Source organism: Ictalurus furcatus, chromosome 14 (assembly GCF_023375685.1).
Source record: "Ictalurus furcatus strain D&B chromosome 14, Billie_1.0, whole genome shotgun sequence".
In the NCBI taxonomy this organism is placed as follows: Eukaryota; Metazoa; Chordata; class Actinopteri; order Siluriformes; family Ictaluridae; genus Ictalurus; species Ictalurus furcatus.
The window spans coordinates 12,156,348-12,178,555 of record NC_071268.1 but is presented as its reverse complement, the minus strand read 5'-3'; the positions used below and the strand labels follow the sequence as shown (position 1 = coordinate 12,178,555).

The 22,208-nt window shown below is 39.3% G+C and overlaps 1 protein-coding gene across 2 annotated transcripts in view; it reads left to right on the top strand.

Annotated features, from left to right (window-relative positions):
- The first annotated feature begins 12,776 nt into the window (after nucleotides 1-12,776).
- The window catches only part of LOC128618279 (complexin-1), a 45,813-nt gene continuing 36,381 nt past the window's right edge, over nucleotides 12,777-22,208 (top strand). The window contains exons 1-2 of one of the 2 annotated variants that reach the window (XM_053641823.1): nucleotides 12,777-13,063; nucleotides 14,043-14,158. In XM_053641823.1, coding sequence (XP_053497798.1) covers nucleotides 14,128-14,158 — 31 coding nt within the window. In that variant the 5' untranslated portion in view covers nucleotides 12,777-13,063; nucleotides 14,043-14,127. Of the gene's footprint in view, nucleotides 13,064-14,005; nucleotides 14,159-22,208 lie in introns of those variants that run through there. The other variant, XM_053641824.1, reaches the window with a different exon arrangement.

Sequence of the window (22,208 nt, the reverse complement as noted above, 5' to 3'; positions counted from 1 at the left end):
TTCTGTAAGAAATAGTACCAGTTCACTTAATTCATGACCATGGTAATGTTAGTTAGCTCTTTAGGCAGTAAAAGTAGCTTACAATTTGCAGCTACATACGTAGGTTTGCTACTTAGGTACCATATAAGAGCAAAAGTAGCCATTTTCATTTTACTGAAGTAAAAGCTAAAGTTGATGAGAAACATTTATACACAATACACAGTCTATCTTTTTATCCTTCAAGGGTTTCCCTGCTGATATGCTTACGTGTGTGTGACGAGAAAGAAATGCCTTAGCGCGTCTGGGAGACAGAAAGCCATACTATATATTGGCCATTTTTGAGGTTTGATGGTCTTTTCTACCCTCATTACATGTGTCCTTCTCATGAAATCGATCCAGCGGCTCACAATGATGTCTTGGGTGACCAGACAACAAACCTTTATCCACATTCAATCTCAGGTCTTTGTCATCCTGTCTCTCTCATGTGGTATGAAGGCCACTTGTCATGTAAAGAAGCCTCCAACAGATGCAATTGCAGTAAACCAGTGATTACTGAAGAAAAGGGCAGTAAAATCCAAAAAATACAGAACACGACTCAGGAACAGGCAGAGGTCAAGCAAACAGCAAACAGAATATCAGAGGTGAGACAACAGGCAAAACAGGCACCAAATCTAAACACAGGGTAATCAGGCAGAGATTGAAGGCTTGGTATCATCACAAACACTAAGGAATGGTGCATATACTTCACGGTGAGTGATTGTCTTGAATGTCCTTAACTTCTGTTAGTGAGTTAATGAGATGATTGAGTCCACGTGTGCATGATCAGAAGGATGGTGTGTGTGTGTGTGTGTGTGTGTGTGTGTGTGTGTGTGTGTGTGTATGTGTGTGTGTGTGTACTGGGACACGGAGTCCGTGATGGCCCTGTTTGTAGGCCACGATGCAGGATGGGAAGTGGAGTCCACTGACTGGATTGACCTGACACCACTGCTCTCTAGATTTTATTAGAATACATTTTAATAATTGTCAAAAACTGTGCTTTCGATGGTTTTTGTCATTCAGGTGATTTTCAATGTCTCCAAGAAGTCTAGACTTACCATGATGTGAACTACATGTTAGAGTTGCGACTTAAGTCCAAAACTAAATTATGTCATTATTTACACGGAGAAAGTTAATCATATTCAGAGTTGGTTTATGCACCTACTTAAGTTGATTTTCTGGGCGCCCCATTCAGATTATCCAAATTACCTGTGTGTAGTTCCCATATCTTATGTAGCCCGATTTTTCTTGAGCACTTGCAGTAAGCCCCCTAAAAAATCTGGACTGAAGAAGCAATACAGAATTTTTTAAAATTATATTAGATATATTAAATCAAATATACTACAATGTAACATAAAATATCAGCCTAATATACTGGCAGTATATTGCTGCGTGAATAGTATGAGTAATGATCACAGTAATTACTGCAAATCTAGTATAAATTAACAACATGGCTTCCATCCGTATTATCCATCATAGATATAAAATAGCACTTGATCCAGCACATCCAGCATATCCTATTATGTGTGTGGGATGTAAGCTATTTGATCACACATTCAATTAACTATTTGAGTTGTAAAATGAAAATTACATTGGGTAATATGATTCACTCTTCTGTACAGAAAACATGCCCAAAGTTTGAAGGATAAGTCGGCCAAACAGCTCACTTTAAGTTCATTCATAACCTTTTCCAGAACAAAAACCTGTCCTTGAGATAAGCAATGTCTCTGATTAACCACATGTAACCATAGCATAACAATTGCCATTTTTACATTAGGCTTAGGCAGTGTTCCTACTGGCCTTTACAACATGAACAGTGACACTGTTACTATTTTACTCCTATTAGGGGAAGATAATTAATCTAACACCATTGAGAGTGGCCCAGCCAAGTACCAGGCTAATTTACACCACCATACTGAATTTTAACATGTGGGGTGGGAATAAAGGTCTCCTCTCACCCATGGATGTGACGGCCTTGATTTCTCTTCTTCATTACCTGAGTGCCATCTGGTTATTTTTGGTTTAGTGGCTCACACAAAGCAGGTGGCTTGGAATTAAAATGGTGTCTCAGTCTTGTCACCTGTTGACAAGTTTCCTGCATATTGTGGTTGACTGGAGAGGTATTGGTTATCAACCTTGCCCTGAGTTATCACTGTCAGCCAGAGCAATGCCCACTCATTTTCCCAACAAAAACACTCCTGGGGAAGATGCATGTTGGCAAAAGGTCTTTTTCATAAGTATATATTTTTATAAGCTATTTTTTTTTTTAGAAGTAGGGAACATCTGTGTCTGTGTCTTTACCATGGCAATTTGAAAGCAGAGGTTATGCTTTCTAGGGATGAAAAAGAATAGCTGACTTTAGCAGAAAGCAAACCTTACCCAGAGCAGCTATCCTAGATCTAAATTAGGTAATTACTTTAAGTAAACTGCTTTGTCAACAGATTCAAGTGGCAACTATAGGAAAGGGAGTTAAATTCTTATCTTATGAAACAACAACAACAACAACAACACATACTCTGTTTTTAAATGCATTTCCCATGTAATGCACATGAATTGGCTGTAAAACTTATTATGAACTGTAAAACTGTTAATTGACTTTAACCTCTTATTTAATAACTACTATGGATTATTCATTTTGGTATGGAAGTTAGAGGACGTCCCTACCGCAAGGAAGTACTGAATTGTTCCCATTAGTATTTTTTAGCTATATTAAACAAACCATATACACAATGGTGAAATGTTCATAAAAATATATACAAAAATACTGTTCAGTCAATTACCACATATGATTTAACACTGAGGTTTATTATTATTATTATTATTATTATTATTATTATTATTATTATTATTATTATTATTAAGCTATTCCTTAAGTATAGCTAGCTAGGTTTTCCAGTGAAACACATAGTTAGGTTTTGGCAATTTCATTGAAGCAAATGCTTTTGAAAAGGTGAAAAAAAAACTCCAAATAATGTTTAAGTAAGAAATTGCTAGCTAAGTTTTCCAGTGACAAAGTGGCACCAGAAACTTTGATATTAGCTCATTAGCTAACTATAATATCATGCATATCATTGTTAGCTATTTCACACTAGAAACGGATTACCAAAGGTCAATGATAACACAGAAATGGGTTATCAAAGGTCAATCAAACAGAGACAGAAGGAGAGGAAAATAGAAATAGGCCAGTAGTAGAGCAGACTGAAGGAGAAGCAGATGAGCTGAAGGTTATTTAATACATTCAGTGCTCATTTAGTGCTACTGGTTTCTACAAATGTTAAAAACAAACCTATACCCATGTCAGTAGCTAGAGTGCAACTAACAGGGAGATGTAATGTAGTTACAAAAGTCAGGAATGTAATTATTTTTTGTTAGCAAGGTATAGTGACCATATAAACTCAACAACAAAAAAAGAAATGTCCTCTCACATTCAACTGCTTTTATTTCCAGGTAATTTCTTAACATGTGTAAATATCTGTATTAACATAAAAAGATTCAACAACTGAACAAGTTTCACAGACATTTGATGAACAGAAATGGAATAATGAGTCCCTGAACATTGGGGGTGGGGGGTCAATATTAAAAATAATGATAATAAAGTAATAACATAAAATCTGGTGTGTCCTCCAGCTGCTTTAAGTACTACAGTGCATCTCACCCTCATGGACTGCACCAGATTTTTCAGTTCTTGCTGTGAGATGTCACTCCACTTTTCCACCAAGTCATTTGCAAGTTCTCGATCATGTCTGGGGGTCACATGGTTACATGTAATTTTCCACTGCGAGGACGATCAGCTGTCCTTCCTGTCTCCCTGTAGCGCTGTCTTAGGCGTCTTACATTATAGACATTACAGTTTATTGCTCTGAACACATCTGCAGTCCTCATGCCTCCCTGCAGCAGGACTATGGCATGTTCAAGCAGGTGAGCAGGAACCCTTGACATCTTTCTTCTGGTGTTTTTCAGAGTCAGAAGAAAGGTCTCTTTAGTATCCTAAGTTATTGAACTGTGACCTTAATTGCCTAGCTCCTGTAACTTGTCCGTGTCTTAAGGACTGTTCCATAGATGCATGTGCAATAATTATTTATGCTTCATTGAACAAGCATGAAAAACATTGTTTGAACCCTTTCCAATAAAGACCTGTAAAGCTTTTTTGATTTTACAAAATTATCTTTAAAATATAGTCTTCTTAAAAAGGGACATTTCTTTTTTTGCTGAGTTTATACCAGGGTAAATAGGAATAATTTGGAAACTATGCACATTGTAAGGATAGGCAGTGCAGTAACATCATGAGTGATGTGATATGTTTATACATAAAATCTAAGCTGGCAAAGTGACACAATGGGTAGCTCACAGCTCGGTTTTAGATCATGAGCTTGGGTTACTGTCTACCATGTTCTCCCCCAGGTTTTCCCAGAATAGGTTCCGAGTCCACTGTGAGCCTGACCAGGATAAAACAGTTACTGAAGCCACAGCTAAATCTGCTCATTGACTTGGCAATTAACTGATGAATTTAAAACAAACTACAGAAAATATGCAATACATAAGGTTTCAAGAGTATAGACTGAAAACCACCAATTTATGTTAAGATTTTATAGAAACATCAAGAAAAATGCAATCTTCAGTCCAATGCACAGGACAGTTTTCTAGCTAGAAAGTTAAAAGGGCTTTGGCAAGGTTAATCACTATGAATAATTCAATATCTCCATAAATGCATCAATCTTGATAGCAAAATAATGAACAAAAGGACAGACAGAAAGGCTTGATAGAGGTGCAGAAGAGAGTATAAATTAATTCTGAGGCATGTGAGCTCAACCCCTGCTATGATATGCATTATTGTAATAATAATAATAATAATAATAATAATAATAATAATAAAAAGACGCAATTAATGCCCAAGAAGACCATGTTAGAGAATACAGTTTACCAGTGTGGGATTGTACCCTATGATCTACCAGGAAGCCTGTGGTAATGAGAGTCAATGGTGACTAACTCATTACTGCATAACCTGATAGGCGTATTCCCTATAGATTTGGCTGTGATGAGGCAGGGTGGCTGAAATAGACAGTCCATTGCATGAGATGCTTGAAAGGGCAGGTCATGATTCACTTACTGACAGGCAGCAAGTGACAGAAAGAGAAAAGAGCAGGAGTGAATGACGATGCATCAGACACTTTAAGCAAGCTTGTTTTACAGATGCGGTAATGGCTAGTTGTGATCATAGATGGGAGACCTAAAATCTAATCTGTATCAGTAGCTAAGCAACGAAACTGTTAGGGTTGATTGTTGCGTTATATCAAGTTCCATCAATTGCATAAAATTAATTAAACGTAATTAACACAAACAGACTGCTAAAAAAAAAAATGCACAGTATCCTCAGAGCTAGTGCAAAGTGACAATAGCACATACTGACATGTTCAGAACTATACACACTGCTCATCTGTACATTTCAGATTGCACACACTGTAAAGTTGTTTATACTCATCTTTATTTATATTTGCATACAGTATATGTCCAGTTCAGACATGAAAATCTATCCATCTACTGATTGGCTCCCTCAACACCAGTGTGCAGCCTATCAGCCACGCTTCTATGAATAACTCACATCCTACTTCTCTACTTCTCTATGTCTGTCTAGGTCTATCAGACCAAGTATTCGTACTTGCTCAGCAGCAGCAGCAGCACTGTAACAGATCTAGTGTGCCAAGACTAGAAATGAAAACTAGAAATGAAATTTCCTGTAAATGAAATCATACTTGGCCAAATGAAGATCTATCAAATCTAAAGGGCAATTCACCTGATATGACTATGACTGATAGGCTGCATGAATCTACTGTACAGTCTGGGAGAGAAAGAAATCGGCCACAGCATCACTTCTTCATACCATTCTGTATATTTTTCTTGTGACCGTTGATGGTGCTGTTGCACTTGGTTCCACCTTAAGATTAATCAACCTTAAGCCATTTGCTAATTGCAAATCATCTGATATGGATGCCAAAAAAGAAACCTATATTGATGTATTTTTGTCTCCCAAAGCCACTCCTGTACACATTATATATAATTGTGCATCCTCATATGTCTTCATTCAAGTTAGAAGCAGAACAAGTCTTTTCTTCAGCCTGTAAACCCTTGGAATAAAGCTGAATTATGCGAGTGGGATCACAGAACAAGCAGGCAGAAACATGGTGGATTGTCAGTGTCATGTTTCTACTACAAGAGAGGAGATCTGACCACATGGTCTCACACTTGGAATTCATATTAAAAAAACTATAAAGATAGTTTATATCTTATAGTTTATATTTATGGAGAGGGGTTAGTCATGTCTGTTCTTACAACTTTATTCATATGTAATCAAACCATCGCTTGTACCCATTTGTATGGACTTTTCATGAGATCAGGTTCAGAATTGAGAATTCGTTATGAAGGCATTTGTCTTCATAAAGAACTTCAGTTAATGTTCACATCAAACATCAGAATGGGGGAAAAGTGTGACGTCTGTGACATTGACTGCGGCCAGATGGGCTGGTTTGAGTATTTCAGATATGACTGATCTCATGGGATTTTCACAAATCAGTCTCTAGAATTTGCACAGAATGGTGTGGAAACACAATGCAACAGTTCAGAGAAGAATGGCCAGATTGGTTTGCTTTGACAGGAAGACTATAATACCTCAAATAACCAAATTTCACCTGCTCAGTTGATGATCATTATCTGAAGTGCTTGACTTGTAACTGCATGATGATATACATCATGCTTCTGCCACCTGATTGGATGATGAGATAATTGCATGAATAAGCAGGCATAGTGGTGTTTGTATTACAGTGGCTGGTGAGTGTATCACAAACCATATATTGAAGATGTACTTCATAACATTGAGGATCAATGGGGATTCTCAGGCTATAATTATCTGTACTAAGAAGACAACGCTTAATTTCCTCAAAACTGATTGATGTGGAGAAAAATTTTTTTTTAGCTGATTTCACCATGGCATTATGCTACTTAATGAAACTTTAAACACACTGTAATCAAGCAGCAGCAACTTCAGCTCCATTACATAGTTATCACTTAGAGGCAGAACAGGTTTGCACAGTGAAATGAGAAACATATCCATTAGTCAGGAAGCACAGCAGGTGGACGAATTCTTACTCAGGGCATGGGAAAAGAGCAGAGGAAACAAAGCACTGCTTTTCTTTATTCCTTATTTTCCCAAGTGCTTTTGGATCTGTGCCTCCATAGCAGCTACCTTTAGCCTGCACACTGCGTGGAGAAATGTGTACAAATGGAGTGACATATTTATGGAGTGAAGATACAGTTCATTGGACCTTAACCTATTCACATTCCTGACTGTGTGTCTGTATGTGCTTGTTTGCTTGTTTTCTGTTTGATGTTCTTTATTCCTTCAATTTCCTTCCCATGTAAGAGCATTATGACGGTTTACACTGTTCTGTCAGAGGATTTGTTCAGCGCATGTAGATGGGGATTCATAATAATTCACAGAAATTGCATTCGAGTTCTAATTTTGGTTTAAATGAAGACACACAGGAAACAAAGCAAGAAAGCTTGCAATTGGAAAAAAGGCAAAATATCTTTTGATTAACATGCTTTCATATTTAGATTGGAAGGCTCTGAGTAATTTCATTTAATTACGAGATAACAGAGAACCATTATTCAGATTGCCTCCCTCGCTCTCTCCCTCCACATTCCATCTTTCTTTCTTTCTTTCTTTCTTTCTTTCATGCATTCTCACCTTCCCTCTTTCTTTCTTTTCCCTCTCTCATTTTTTCATTTCCTCATCCAGGGCTGAAACTGAATTACTTGCTATAAACTACACTGTGTGGGAGGCTTGGTTTTCTGCAGTTCATAATTTAACCAGATTTACGGCTTGGGATTATTCTAATGCTTAATGTAAACTCTGGTTGTTCTTTTAGCTGTCTATGACTCCGACATTGACTTAATACTTCAGTGATGGCTGCTGTGCTTTAAAATACACACCGGGAGAGTCTGATAGCTACTTTATTGACCTTGAGGCATTGTTAATTATGGTTGCTTTAGTCAATTTCAACATCTAGATTGGGCCATTTTTCACCTCAGAGCCATACTATATATACATATGAATCATCTTACCCTGTGAACAATCTTTTTTGAATAATTCTGAACTAAAATTGTGCGAGCGAGATGGAGGCAAGTGGTAAAAGGATTATTACTAAGCACAAGTGTTACGCATGAGTTAAGCATGAGTTTCTAATTTGACTAAGTCTGTATTTCTGTGATGAACAGTTTTCCTCCCTGTAAAGCTTTTGACCAGATCAATATAATCCAAAAAAATAGCGTAATAGCTTTTTTTTTTTATCCCCCTTCACGTTTCTAGACTATATCTATGTAACATTTCTCAAATGGTGCACTGGAGTGTGATGGTTTCATTACTATTAATCTTATCCATAGGCATTCATCCCCTTGAATATATATTTTTCTTCTGCTTTGCTCAGTTGTATATCTATCAAAACCAATTTTTGTTGGCATAGGACTGTGTTATAACACTTTTATTTTTTAGCTGATTTACGTTAGAATACCAAGTGATTACATTATGTGATTATGTTAAATGGCATGGAATTAATGTAAGTATTTACGAAAATGTCACTTATGAGAACTTCTCATAGATGGAGTACACTGAGCTACAAGTCAGTTATCATGACATACTATTGTACGTCAGGCCTGAAAATGTCATAAGACAGCAAATACCCCATTATAGTCACGTGACTTGTGTGACATCAAACTGACATCAAAATAAAATGAAAAGTCTTTATAACAGATAAGGAAATTATATAAATGTTTATGTAGGTTTATTTCAGTTGTCATCAAACACTTGCAACTGTTATAAACACCGCCTTGAAGTAAACTTTTACCAGAAAAGACTCTTGTATAAGAATTGGCAAAAACAGATAAATATAAGAATCATTATTCCCACTGGTTCTACCATTGCTTATGTTGAAACAGCTTGTGCTTCATAATGAACCTCACAATAATCATCATCCTCCCTAATATCATGTTCTTCTTGAGTGCTCTCAGGGTTGGCACTCTCAGTCCTGGCCATTGTTGTTTTATGTGGGCTCAGGCTTAGTTGGAGACAACAAGTGTGGCTGAAATATTTCCAAATGTCAGCTCAGAAATTCCACCCACTCCACTTCATAATCCGAGTTTATTACCAAGCTTTGCTCTCTGATACATAAATCATCTTCACGCCTAGTATTTGGACAAAAGGTGCATTTGAAAACAAAGCTTTACAAATTGCTGTGTAATATAAAGAGTGAGTCTCCATGACCTCAGGCATTTACATACAGTCTGGTGCAGCATGTGGGTACCCAGGACAGGATAAATACTGATAAATACCTTCAAGACACATCTCCCTAAGACATCCTTGGTCCCTAAGACAACCAAACCCTGCATTAATGTAATTTAGATTGATTAACCCAGATGTGCATTCCTCACTTTCATAACTTCATAACTATAGTTCTATTAGTTTCACTATAGTTACTAAATTGTCTCAATATATCTGAATATTACTCAATATTAAGCTGAGCGTTTCAGCAATTACTGCAAACATGATGTGAGTGAAAACTCATTTGGACACAAAAGAAACAGTAAGGACCACCAGAGCCCTTATAGTAAAGCTTTATAATCCTTTAGGGTTAGATGGAGCTGTTTTTATTAGTACAAGTATATTAATTATACAGTAAACTTCAGTGAAGCTAACAGCTAAATTCTGAAGATACAATTAAGCCTTAATGCATATGGGTAAGTTCAGCTGGATATAATCAGACATTGTAAGATTTCATTAAAACATGGCATTTTCAGTGAGGATTCACCTGTGCCTGAAAACAGCATAACATTTAAAAACTACGTAATAAAGCATTGAGGCATTACTAGATCCAATGTTATTTAAAAAAAAAAAACATGTTCCCAAATAGGTGCACAATGACTATGTTTTCATGCACATAATTATTCTGATATTAATTGGAATTTGGCTATATTCTAATTAGTATTGAGTCATGTAAATGGCACAGTCCGACTGCACAATTCAGATTAAGACAATATTCTAATTCCCCAAATTCTGATTCCCATTCCTGGAATATGCCTGTTTTAATCGGAAATTTGTTACACATAAACACCTTATTCCAAAATCCCCTGAAAGGAGATATATGTGCATGCTCAGAACACACGCTTAGCTGTAGGTTAGGTATTTAGAAATGGCAACTCAGGCATACTTACATCAACCATGTATACAGGTTTATTCTGATGCCTGTACGCATATAAACATCATATTCAGAATATGGGTGCAACCCGAATATAGACCTTAAATGGAATTTGATGTGTATATAAACATAGTCACTGTCACGTCCAATTGGTAATCTATGTCACTTATGTAGTTGATTTGAACTGAATAACCAGTAAATTAGGTTCGCTCCCCACCTTCAAATAACATGTACTGTATATTCTAAGTTCTTTGTTACCTAAATGTGATATGTGATATAAATGAGGCAGACCAGCATTTCTTGCTTTAGTTAGAATTAAATTGAGTGAAATGAGTTGCCTTAGTGACTGTGGCATGATGTTTGGCACTAGGCATGCCTGTTCTAGTCATGGCTGTTCTCTTGGGATTTTCATACAACAGTCCAAGTGCTTATATAGAATAGTGTGAACAGTAAACAGTGATCAGTGATAATATGAATGAAAACAGCTTGTAGAAATACAGGATCCATGGAGAATGGCAAAAATCATACAAGTAGAAAAAAGTAGCCTATTTGGATGAATCCAAAAAAAAAAAAAAAAATCACATCATGTTAATGGACAGATCAGATTTTGCCATCAATGGTACTGTGGATTCAAACCGACACCAACAAAGAGCTACATGATGATTAAGACAAACAGTTCATGTTCCTACACCTACAAGGTAAACTAACAAGGCAGGTGTCAGATAATAAAGTGGCTGTAAGTATACGCAGTGTTTACAAACCCCAAAAATGCCTCTGAGCCACATACACATATACCAGCACCAAACATTAATCAGTGTCACTACTGTGATGAGAGTTGTTCAAAGAGTATCTTCTTATGGTTTTATTGTGATCCAGTGGTTCTCCAGGGGTTCAGGTACTACCAGGGGTCCATAAAACATAACCAGGGGGTCTGTGATTTTTTTAAATTCAATTACAGTGGGGGAAATCACCACCAACCATTATCAGTCCTATTATATTTACTGTTGAGTTATTATAGTCATTACACTATTTGACTGCTAACTGGAAAACAAGTAGCCTATGAATAATGTCAACACCTAATGTGTTCTCTTGTATAAAGTTCACCAAAACTGGGCAGATTTGAAAAAAAATAAATACAACAACAGATGCCGTTTTTCCAATCTTTAACTGCCCAGATTTTGGTGAGTCTATGCCCACTGTAGCCTCAGATTCCTGTTCTTGACTAACAGGTGTGGAACACAATGTGGTCTTCTGTTACTGTAGTCGATCTGCCTCAAGGTTTGAAGTGCTGTGCCTTATGGGATGGTTTTCTGCTCACCACGGATCCAAAAAGTGGTTATTTGAATTCTCTGCTCATCTGTTCACAAGGACAAGGCATTTCCACCAGCAGAACTGTTGCTCACTGGATGGTTTTGTTTTTCACACCATTCTGTGTAAACTCTAGAGACTGTTGTGTGTGAAAATCTCAGGAGATCAGCAGTTTCTGAAATACTCAAACCAGCCCATCTGGCAGCAACAACCATACCAATGGTCAAAGTCATTGAGATTTTCCTTTATTGTGATGTTTGATGTGAACATTAACTGAAGCTATTGATTTGTGCATTGCTGGTGCATTTGACTGACGATGATTGACCATTGGATAATTGCATGAATGAGCAGGGGTACAGGTGTTCCTATTAAAAGTGGCCAGTGTTTGTATTTTATTAAGAGGTCTCTGGCTGAAAAATCTGCTTTAAGTCTGAAAACCTCTGATTTATCAATGATTGAGGGGGCCTGAGAAGTTACAGGAGGCTACAGTCAATAAAGTGTACCTATATGGTACACGGTGTACCTGATAAAATGGGAAGTGAATATGTATTGTACCTGTGTATATGTAGAACATAGCTGCAGTTTTCAGCAGAATCACTCTCGAAAATACCAAGCCACGAAATATAAGTGCTCGCGCTCTGCTAAGCAACCGGGATAAGCATATGCGCACACACACACACACACACACGCACTGGATCCATGCCAAAACCGCATATTGCAGTCAGCAGCGTGCTGTTTAAGCATAGTAGGCAATTTAGTACGGCAGTATGCGGTTTAGGACGCAGCTATCGTGAGGAAGCGCGCGTGACCAATCTCCTAGGCGCAAAAACCCCGCGCGCTCCAAGGACATGCCGAGGTGAAAACGCGTCCCTGAGCCTCATCACTTCCTCATAACCAGCTCTAAGTCTTTGCATTAGCCCATATCGCTGTACACGAAATAAACAATCATGCACACTGACAACTGCGCTCGATTCCTCGCGAGCGCGTCTAAACAGTAATACAGAGAGACACCGAGGTGACCTTAAGAAGGTGCACTATCAGTCCCGCTCCGGAGAGAGCGTGCGCGGAGGGAGGGAGTGAGGGATGGAGTGAGGGAGGGAGGGACAGGAGAGGAAAGGAGAGGAAAGCAGAGGAGAGGAGAGCAGGGAGGAAGGGCGCCCCAAGACTAGGCGGTGTTAATCATTGTTCTCTCTCTCTCTCTCTCTCTCTCTCTCTCTCTCTCTCTCTCTCCACTCACATAGAGTGTGGGACGTTTCAGTGAGTCCCTCCATCCGCGGCAGCTGCGCTTCCCTTCTCCCAAACACACACACACACACACATACACATACACACACTCACACTCACTGCCTGTGAAAGCAAGGACGTCCTTTCTTTCCTTTACCCGGAAGCCGGAGATGCTAGGGACTTGCAGTTGAGAATCCCGCACTGCTAGTACACCTGAACTTCACTTGGAGGCGGATCGTCGAGTGTCGGAGCGACCTGTATTCACCGGACAGGTAATTACGACCTCTCGATGTGTGTGTGTGTGCGCGGCGTGTGTGTGTGTGTGTGTGTGAGTGAGAAGCGAGGCGTTTGGTTTTTGCCCAGTGGAGTGGGACGGACCGGAGCTCTCCAGTAGCAATGGTGCTGAAATACTCACCAACAAGGAAGTGATTCTGTGGTGTTTTCCCCTCGCATATCAAGTACAGGGGCATCACCAAAGAACTGGGGCAGCTTTATTTAAGTATGCAAGCGTTTTAGAAGACAGTAGAGCACAGATCTATAGAACACACATCGATAGTGAGCTCAGAGATGCATTAGAGAACATATTAGCCATATAAAGATATACAAGGCTGAGAAATAGCTTCTGTTTTTTTCTCCGCAAGATTAGTTAGTCAGATAAGTTAACATGATTAACACAGTATATGGGATTAGTCCTAACCTGTTTGTTCCAGGGTCTTGTGCTGTTCATTTATACATTTTAAAACAATCTTACTAGTTTATAAGGAGGCACATCTTTTGGAAATGTTACAGGTTGATATTTAGGCTGCAATGTCATGCAATCCTCAGTGTTCTCCAAATTGGACAGAAAAGCATCTGTCATGCCATGGGCTAATATCACTTCTTGTAAGATGGACAAACAATTTAAATGGAAATTATAGTGGATCACACTTTTTTTCCAACCCGAATGTGCTGCATTGACCTTTAATGACCTTCACAGTTCATTTAGTGTGAATACGTAGATATTTACTGGCGCAGAGTTACTTCACCAGAGAGATGGAGATAATGGGAAATCACCAATAATACATAAAACCCCAAATCCAAGAAAGTGTATAGTTTCTGTTATGCTGGTTACTGTCAAGTTTCAAACAATGCTACAGCAATGAGAGAGCTCTCCCCTTACGTAGCGTGTGTGTGTGTGTGTGTGTGTGTGTGTGTGTGTGTGTGTGTGTGTTTGTGTGTGTGTGCGTTTGTGTGTGTGTGTGTGTTTCATAGATCTGGTGAAAAGGGACAACATAAAGAAGCTTGAAGTAAATGTAACATCTGACTGTGAAGGAAGTAGGAATCAAAAGCCATCAAGATGAATTTTGTTATGAAGCAAGCGTTGGGAGGTAAGTTCCCAACAGTCATGTTTTTCCAGACATGAGGGCACGTAATAGTCACACACAGTCCTACGGGGATACTTCAGAGAAGAGACTGAGCTCTTTATAAAAGAATTTGTGTAAAATGCAGATTTACTCATGACCACTTCTCCATGTTAATGAAATCGAATAGGACCCGGAGGTTCACTGCACTGCTTGATTTGTGTGGGCAGATGGAATTGAAATAAGTGTTGCTTTACTTTATAGATGCTTTTTTTTTGTTCAATATGAAAATATAGAAATTTTGTTCTGAGGTCATCTGAACAAGTAAGTGGGTCTGTGACTGTATTTTTAAGTTTGCTATGGTGCTTACTAAAAGACAATATGTACTTTTTGTGCTTTTTGAAAATGGAATAAATTGACTAAAAATACAAATAGGCATTTAATTAAGTGCATGGGGAATTACTGCACATTTAAGAAAATATTGGAATGCATAATTATGATGTCATGAAGTTGTGATCTCATGATTATGGAAAAATGAAAACGAATAGAGTGTTGCAAACACTAAACCTTTAAAGGGTAGAATGTACTGCTGATTAATCGTCTTGCATTTAATACAAAGATTTAACCATCGCTTTCTAAAGAAAATGCTACTATTCTGCTATGGATTTTGCTAACTGCTTTAATAGAGGCTGACACAAGCTGGTTTTGTTTTAATGGATTTGTGAGCACACGGTGGTTGATCTAAAAAAAAAAAAAAAAAAACAGAGGGGGGAGGGGGTGATGAGATCCATGTGATTAACCCACTGATGGGGATGGCAGTGTGTCAGTCAGGTCCAGTACACAGCTCTGTTAATGAACAAAAATGAGTGAAAGCAACTGAACAGTGTGGAAAAAAATAACTGCTTGACAAAGTAGAGCTGTTCCATGGTCTAAAGCACCCAGCCCTTTTATTCTGACTTGTTTTTCACAAACAGTAAAGGAATAGATTGCACTATTCTTTATTTTCATTTTAATATACAAGCAATGCTATCTGCTTTCCTCAAATAAATAAATAAATGTATTTGACAAAATAAAAAGAGAACATTTATTCATTGGCAAAACCAAAAAAAAAAAAGGTCATATAAAAGCTTCTAGGGGCCTTTGTTCGTCTCTCTACAGTCTCTCCTTTTGACCAGTACAGTAAATCAACGCACAGGCAATTTCCATATAGCAGCCACTGGGCAGTCCCGACCTGCATTAGATAATAAAACCGGGCTGAGGGGAAATAATGGGCCTGTCTCTGTAAGAGATTTAGAGGCCCAAGGTCAGCCAGTGGAGACACTATCTGCACTTCACTCCACCAAGGCGCCACCGTAGAGGCACAATCACACACTCACGAGGAAAAAAAATCTCCAGAGCATGATTGCAGAATCAGGAGCAAAGCAGAAGTCAGCCATCCTAACACTCATATTCACACATAGTTGCATTTACCTTGCTGATAATATAAACAAACACATTTTTTTCTCTGGAAAAAACATTGTCTTTCTCTCTGTCTGACCTACAGTACCCTTAATCCTGTAAAGTGTGCACATCAATAGCTGAGACAGCAGCTCTTATACTCCCCAGAGTAGCCACCCCCCACCTCCACCAACACACACACACACTCACTCAGTCATCACTGGCTTTGTTTTTTTCCATACTGTCTCTTTCTCTCGCTGATACTAACCCTGTGATGTGGAAAAAGCATACCAGGCCCACAGTGCTAATGAGGCTGAAATGTAGCATGTGCTGCAGGCATGCACGAGAGCCTGAAGTCTAAATCCAGACTGGTGGATAGACAGAAGCTGACAAACATGGCATTTTCACTATCGAGAAAACTTTCTGTGTGCAGTACTTTTTAGACACAATCAAAACATTCAAGACTTGATAGCAGCTCACAGCTGAAAAAGAACAGTGAAGATGTCTACAAGGTGTCTTTTCACAAGTTTTTCACAGTAGCCTGTTTGTATACAATGTAATGGTAGGCTGCTGTTTCAAAAATCCTCTCTTCACCCAAAGCAGAGGGCTTGTGTCCATTTAATGGCTCTCTAAATTCAGTGGTTTAGACAGACATCCCATAAATATGTGCACTTCAGGCCTCATCTGTGGTGAGGACTTGTTGTATGAAGAAGATAAAGAGCCTGTGTCTGTGTCATATGCATTGAAATCCACATTTTTGGAAGACCTGCTCAAGCTTGAACTGATAATAGACATGTATAGACTGTAACAACCCTTTCAGAAAAAATATAAATTTTTTGGGAATCCAGGAACCTTTCCACTGGATGAACCACACCTGGTTTTAGTTCCAGGAACCTTTTTAGTTCATCCTCCAGTGCACAGTATGTAGTTTCTGGGTACACGGATTGTTGCCAATTGGTGAAAAGCAAGCTTCACATGAGCTTCCACACAAGGACCATCTTACTTGCCTTCTTTTTTTGTAATTGTCCTGTCCTCATTTTACATGGGATGGATGAAGCTTGTTTTATATCAGAGGAAGCACAGCATGACAGATTGACAGATCCTGTGGACCATTACAGGAACATTTGGTTTTTACACAGGTAGTGAGTCAAAAATGTCTCAAGGGTATATTTAGTTTGTGGCATGGGCATAAAAAAAATAAAATTTAGCATCACAGTTGAGAGAAGATACAATCACTGCCTTTGTTAAAGACTCACCATGGTTCTCTGGCCTTCCTGGGATTCAAGCTTACAAACTTCTGATCACTAATTGGATCGTTAACCATTTTGCTGCCACCGTCAGAAACAAACTGGGTTTAATCTCAACCTGCCCCAAATGAGAAATATTTGATTATGGTCACAGTTCTTGCAGGAAATGCTAAACATGTTCAGGATTATGAACTTTTTCGTTTTTTAATGAGATTACGAGCATTTTTCTGCACCAGGAGATCTATGTGATTTGTGCTCTTTCTGTTCTTTGCACTCGGTGTCAATATGCTGCAGCTACCACTTCCTGTCAGCATTAAAGACCATATGCTGGGTCAAGTGGAGCTGCAGTGAAGTGATGGCCATTGAAGTGACAGATTCATTACCGATGGCCCACACTCTGAATCACCATTGCTTCATTGCTTCACAATCACGCCAACCAGAGCTCTCAAACCCTCGCTGGGTCATGGCTAGATTAGCAGAGAGCCACTGCTCATGGACAAACCAATCAAATATAATTAGAAGATCTGCAAGAGTGAAACTGACTTAGAACGAACTGAATTGCAGTGGAGTGGGGGGGAAAAGAAGGTGCAAGTACACCTCTATGATTTTAAAACTAAAAGTATAAGCAAAAGATGAAAGGAGCTCTCATTAATAGCATTACCATAACTTTAATAAACATCAATCATTCTGGCTAAATCAAGCATTCATGCTATTCATGTTGTCTAGCAGAGCCACAGCAACAGGGTGCATCTCATTCTGCCAGAAAAGCCCACGGATCAGAAACCACACTGCTAGGCCATGTGAAAGCTGATATGTTATTGATTGAAAGGACTGATCACTGATGCTGAGAAGGCAGGATTTTTAACTGTTGAACGAGATGATCCATAAGCAAGCTGCTCCTTGCAACGTGCGTCCTGGGGGAAAGAAATCAATCTGCAGATACGGTGATACCAGGTGGTGATCTCTTCACTAAGGGAGGGGCTTGGAAGTGGATATTGTGTTATGACTATGACCAGTGAAGCAATAAAAATCGATCATAGCACCATTATGAGGAATTAGAGCAGCAACTCCTATAACACTCCTGCTTTTAGTTGAAACCTGAGTCTGTGCAGCTTGAGAGCTTTGTGTTATTGTAAGTGAATGACGCAGCATATTGGACAGTAAGTCAGACAAGGAGAAAGACACTTATATAGAGAGTAAAATATGGATAGTTAAGGAAAAAGAAAGAGAGGTTTGTACATCCTGATGATAGAAAGGGAAAGGAGAGAAAGAGAGAGGGAGAAACAGAGATAAAAAGAAAGAGAGTGAGAGTGATCAAGAAAGAGAGACTGAAAATGAGCATAGAAATGACTGTGGAAGTCAATGAGTGGTGAAATTAAAAATGTGCAAATATACTACACGCACATGTACACCCCAACCCACACACACATACATGCACACGCACACACACACACACACAGCAGGAATTACACTTCCTTGGGATTGTGTGCAAAGACAGGATGTAATGTACTCATTATCTCCTCCTGTCGGCAGGATTTGCTAAGGGCAGTCTAGAACATGTTTTTGCATGTTGTTTCTCATACATTTATACACACACACACACACACACACACACACACACACACACACACACACACACACACATTAGCAGGGTCAGCAGCTGTATACTCTACATGTGGTTGGACACATTGGCCACGCTGCAGGCTCCTGGTCCCGGGTTGCAGGACTTACAGTACATGTGTGCGATGGCCCTTTTAGTGCCACACTGGAGTCCACACAGCAAGAGAAAACCTGCTATTACACACAACACATGGCCCTCCATGGATCAGACTTCTTTGTCCAGCACATCACACAGATGCTCGATTGGATTGAGATCTGGGGAATTTGGAGGCCAAGTCAACAACTTCAACTTTGTCATGTTCCTCAAACCGTTCCTGAACAATTTTTGCAGTGTGGCAGGGTGCATTATCCTGCTGAAAGAGGCCACTGCCATTACGGAATACCATTGACATGAAGGGGTTTACTTGGACTGCAGCGATGTTTAGGTAGGTGGTACATCTCAAAGTAACATCCATATGAATGCCAGGACCCAAGGTTTGCCCAGAGCATCACACTGCATCTGCCAGCTTAACTTCTTCCCATAGTGCAACCTGGTGCCATCTCTCCCCAGGTATGCAACACACATGCACTCAGTTGTCCACATATTGTAAAAGAAAAACGTCATTCATTAGACCAGGCCACCTTCTTCCATTGCTCCATGGTCCAGTTCTGATGCTCACATGCCCATTGTAAACGCTTTCGGAGGTGAACAGGGGTGAGCGTGGGGATTCTGACCGGTCTGCAGCTATGCAGCCCCATACTCAGCAAGTTGCATTGGGCTGTGTGTTCTGACACCTTTCTATCATAACCAGCATTAACCTTTTCACATGCATCCCACATGCTTCAATGAGCCTTGGGCGCCCATGACCCTGTCGTTGGTTCACTGGGTGTCCTTCCTTGGATCACTTTTGGTAGGTACTAACCACTACATAACAGAAACACCCCACAATACCTGCCGCTTTAGAGATGCTCTGACCCAGTCGTCTAGCCGTCACAGTTTGGCCCTTGTCAAAGTCATTCAGATCCTCACGCTGCCGATTTGAGAAATGACTGCTCACTTGTTGCCTAATATATCCCACCCCTTTACAGTGTCATTGTAATGAGATGATCAGTGTTATTCACGTCACCTGTCCGGTTTTAATGTTATGTCTGATTGGTGTATATCAGGGTTTCCATTAGCTGGTAAACACCAGCATTTGTATATATAAAAATATTCACTTAAACAACATACTTAATTTCAAGTAAAGTAAGTACACCTCCTTTTATAGTTTTCCACACCTCCTTTTATTCAATAATGCACGTCTCTTTAAATTAGTATAGATGCTACGCTGAAGAAAAAAAAACTGCTGTTTAAATGTAGGTGTTTAAGCGCGGTGCCACTGGTGGCTGCCACAGGTATCATTACCTGCTCTAGCATCAATTTCTTATAGCCACTTCTGTGTAACCATTATTTTCTAATAAATCACAGCTACAGTGATTTGCACAGAAATGCACAGAAAATCCAGATACATTACTCAAATACAGAATTTCAAAATCCTGTCACCCAGTCATCTACACTCTATTCACTCACTCAGATACTACTTTACTCAATTCCTAAGTTCAAATTTCCTCTTCCTTATGGAACTCAAGGAAGCTGCCTTTCGAATATTTTATTTATGTTTATTTAAATGTTGACTGAATGCAAAAAATGTTAATTAAACTTTAATTTTTACTTGGTGTCATTCTTGTATAGCCCAAAATGAAAAATTTTTGCAGTGTGGCATTATCCTACTAAGAGGCCACTGCCATTGGGGAATACCGTTGCCATGAAGTGGTGTACTACATCATTTGTCCGGTAAACTGCATCGTTTCTGGACACGATGTTTTTGGTTAACAAAACAACATTGCCCAGATCATCGAACACTGTCCATCAGGTTGTCTTCTTCTGACAGTGCATCCTGGTGCCATCACTTCCCCCGGTAAATGTTGCACATGTACCTGGCTATCCACGTAATGTAAAAGAAAACAGGCCTCATCAGACCAGTGCAGGTTGCATTGCTGCCTTTCTGACTGTGTAGAGTTTTACATGTTCTTCTCATGAACCGGTTTCCTTCCTCGTGCCAAAAACATTTCACTTGGTGGATTGGCCACTCTAAATTGCCCCCAAGTGTGAATAAGTGTGTGAAGTATGTGTACATGGTGAAGCCCAGTGTTAGACGACATAGACACCAGACCCACCATGAGTCGAAACAGGATAATGTTCTCACTAAGATAAATGAATGAATAAATTGCTCTAAAATAATTCTCTACATTTAAACCATCCATCCATCATTTTCTGTACCACTTATCCTACACATGGTCGCAGGTGAGCCTAGAGCCTACCTCAGGGCACAAGGTGGGGGACACCCTGGACCGGGTGCCAACCCATCTCAGGGCACAATTGCCCACACACACTTATACACTATGGACATTTTAGAGATGCCAATCAGCCTACAATGCATGTCTTTGGACTGGGGAAGGAAGCCGGAGTACCCGGAGGAAACCTCAGAAGCATGGGGAATGCATGCAAACTCCATGCACACAGGGCGAAGGTGGAAATCAGACCCTCAACCCCGGAGTTGCAAGCCCTCACTCTACATGTAAATCAGTCGGAGATTAAAACATCCTTTAATTCTCATGAGACACTGCCACGAGCATCTGGCACACACATGCACGCACGCAAACACCCCCCACTCATGTGACTGCACGGTTAGATAACTCATCACGCTGTAGCCATTAATGTGCACTGTTGAGTGTTGAATTTGGCCTTGACACCAGTGAACTTCCTCACTCCTCCTCTGTCTACTCTCTACTGGCAATTGAACATGACACAACTTATTTATGTGGAAGTCCTAGTGTGTAGGTTGTTATTAGGCGCAGCATGAGAAGTGATGGCGAAAGCATAAAAAAGTTATCAAATGCTTTTAAAAAGTCATCAGTTTAAACAAATAATTATAAAAATCTATAACAGTAAACAGTATAATGTAAACAATAGCAGCATCTAATCTACTAACTTTATAGATACAGCCTTTATATTTGCTGCCTTCAAAAGGTTTTAACTCTTACTATCAGGTATGTTCTCATGTTACATCCACATAAAAGTCTACAAATAAAGGTTGTCACACCCTTTGATCAATGCATGTTTATGGGTTGATATAGTAGTCTACAAATACTAAGATTTCAGTGCATAAGATTATCAGAAAAGGCTTGCTTTTTTTTCCTTCAAAATAATCTACTGACTAAACTACCTACAGTATGTTTATTCACATTATTTCTGTGGCTAAAGCTCCTTAGAGCTAACACTGACTACGAAAATAGCTAATGTATGTGTACTAGTTAACCCATCTGCTTATAAGTCCTATTTTGTGCATGTATGTCTAATGAGATTATACTGCTTCCTCATAGTCATCTCAGCAGTCACATTTAGATCTGCTTGACCTTTCTGTAGTTAAGGGTAAAGCTTGAATTCGTTGTCCTTCCGACAAAAACCTTTAAGAGGACAATCAATACAGTAAGACACTCGGCTTGGATACTGATTAGCTCACACAGTGGTTAGTGAGACAAGGGTGCTGTTCACCTTGCCTAAGAATAGGACGTGCACACACAAACACACACACACACACACACACACACACAAGCATACAGTGATGGAGTTGCTGTGCAATAAACTCAATTTTTGCATAACAGTTTCAGCTGCACAGTCATACTTCTGCAAGTGTGACCTAATTTGGGGAAATTCTTTTATAAAAATAGATGCGGACAGTATCATAGCTTTA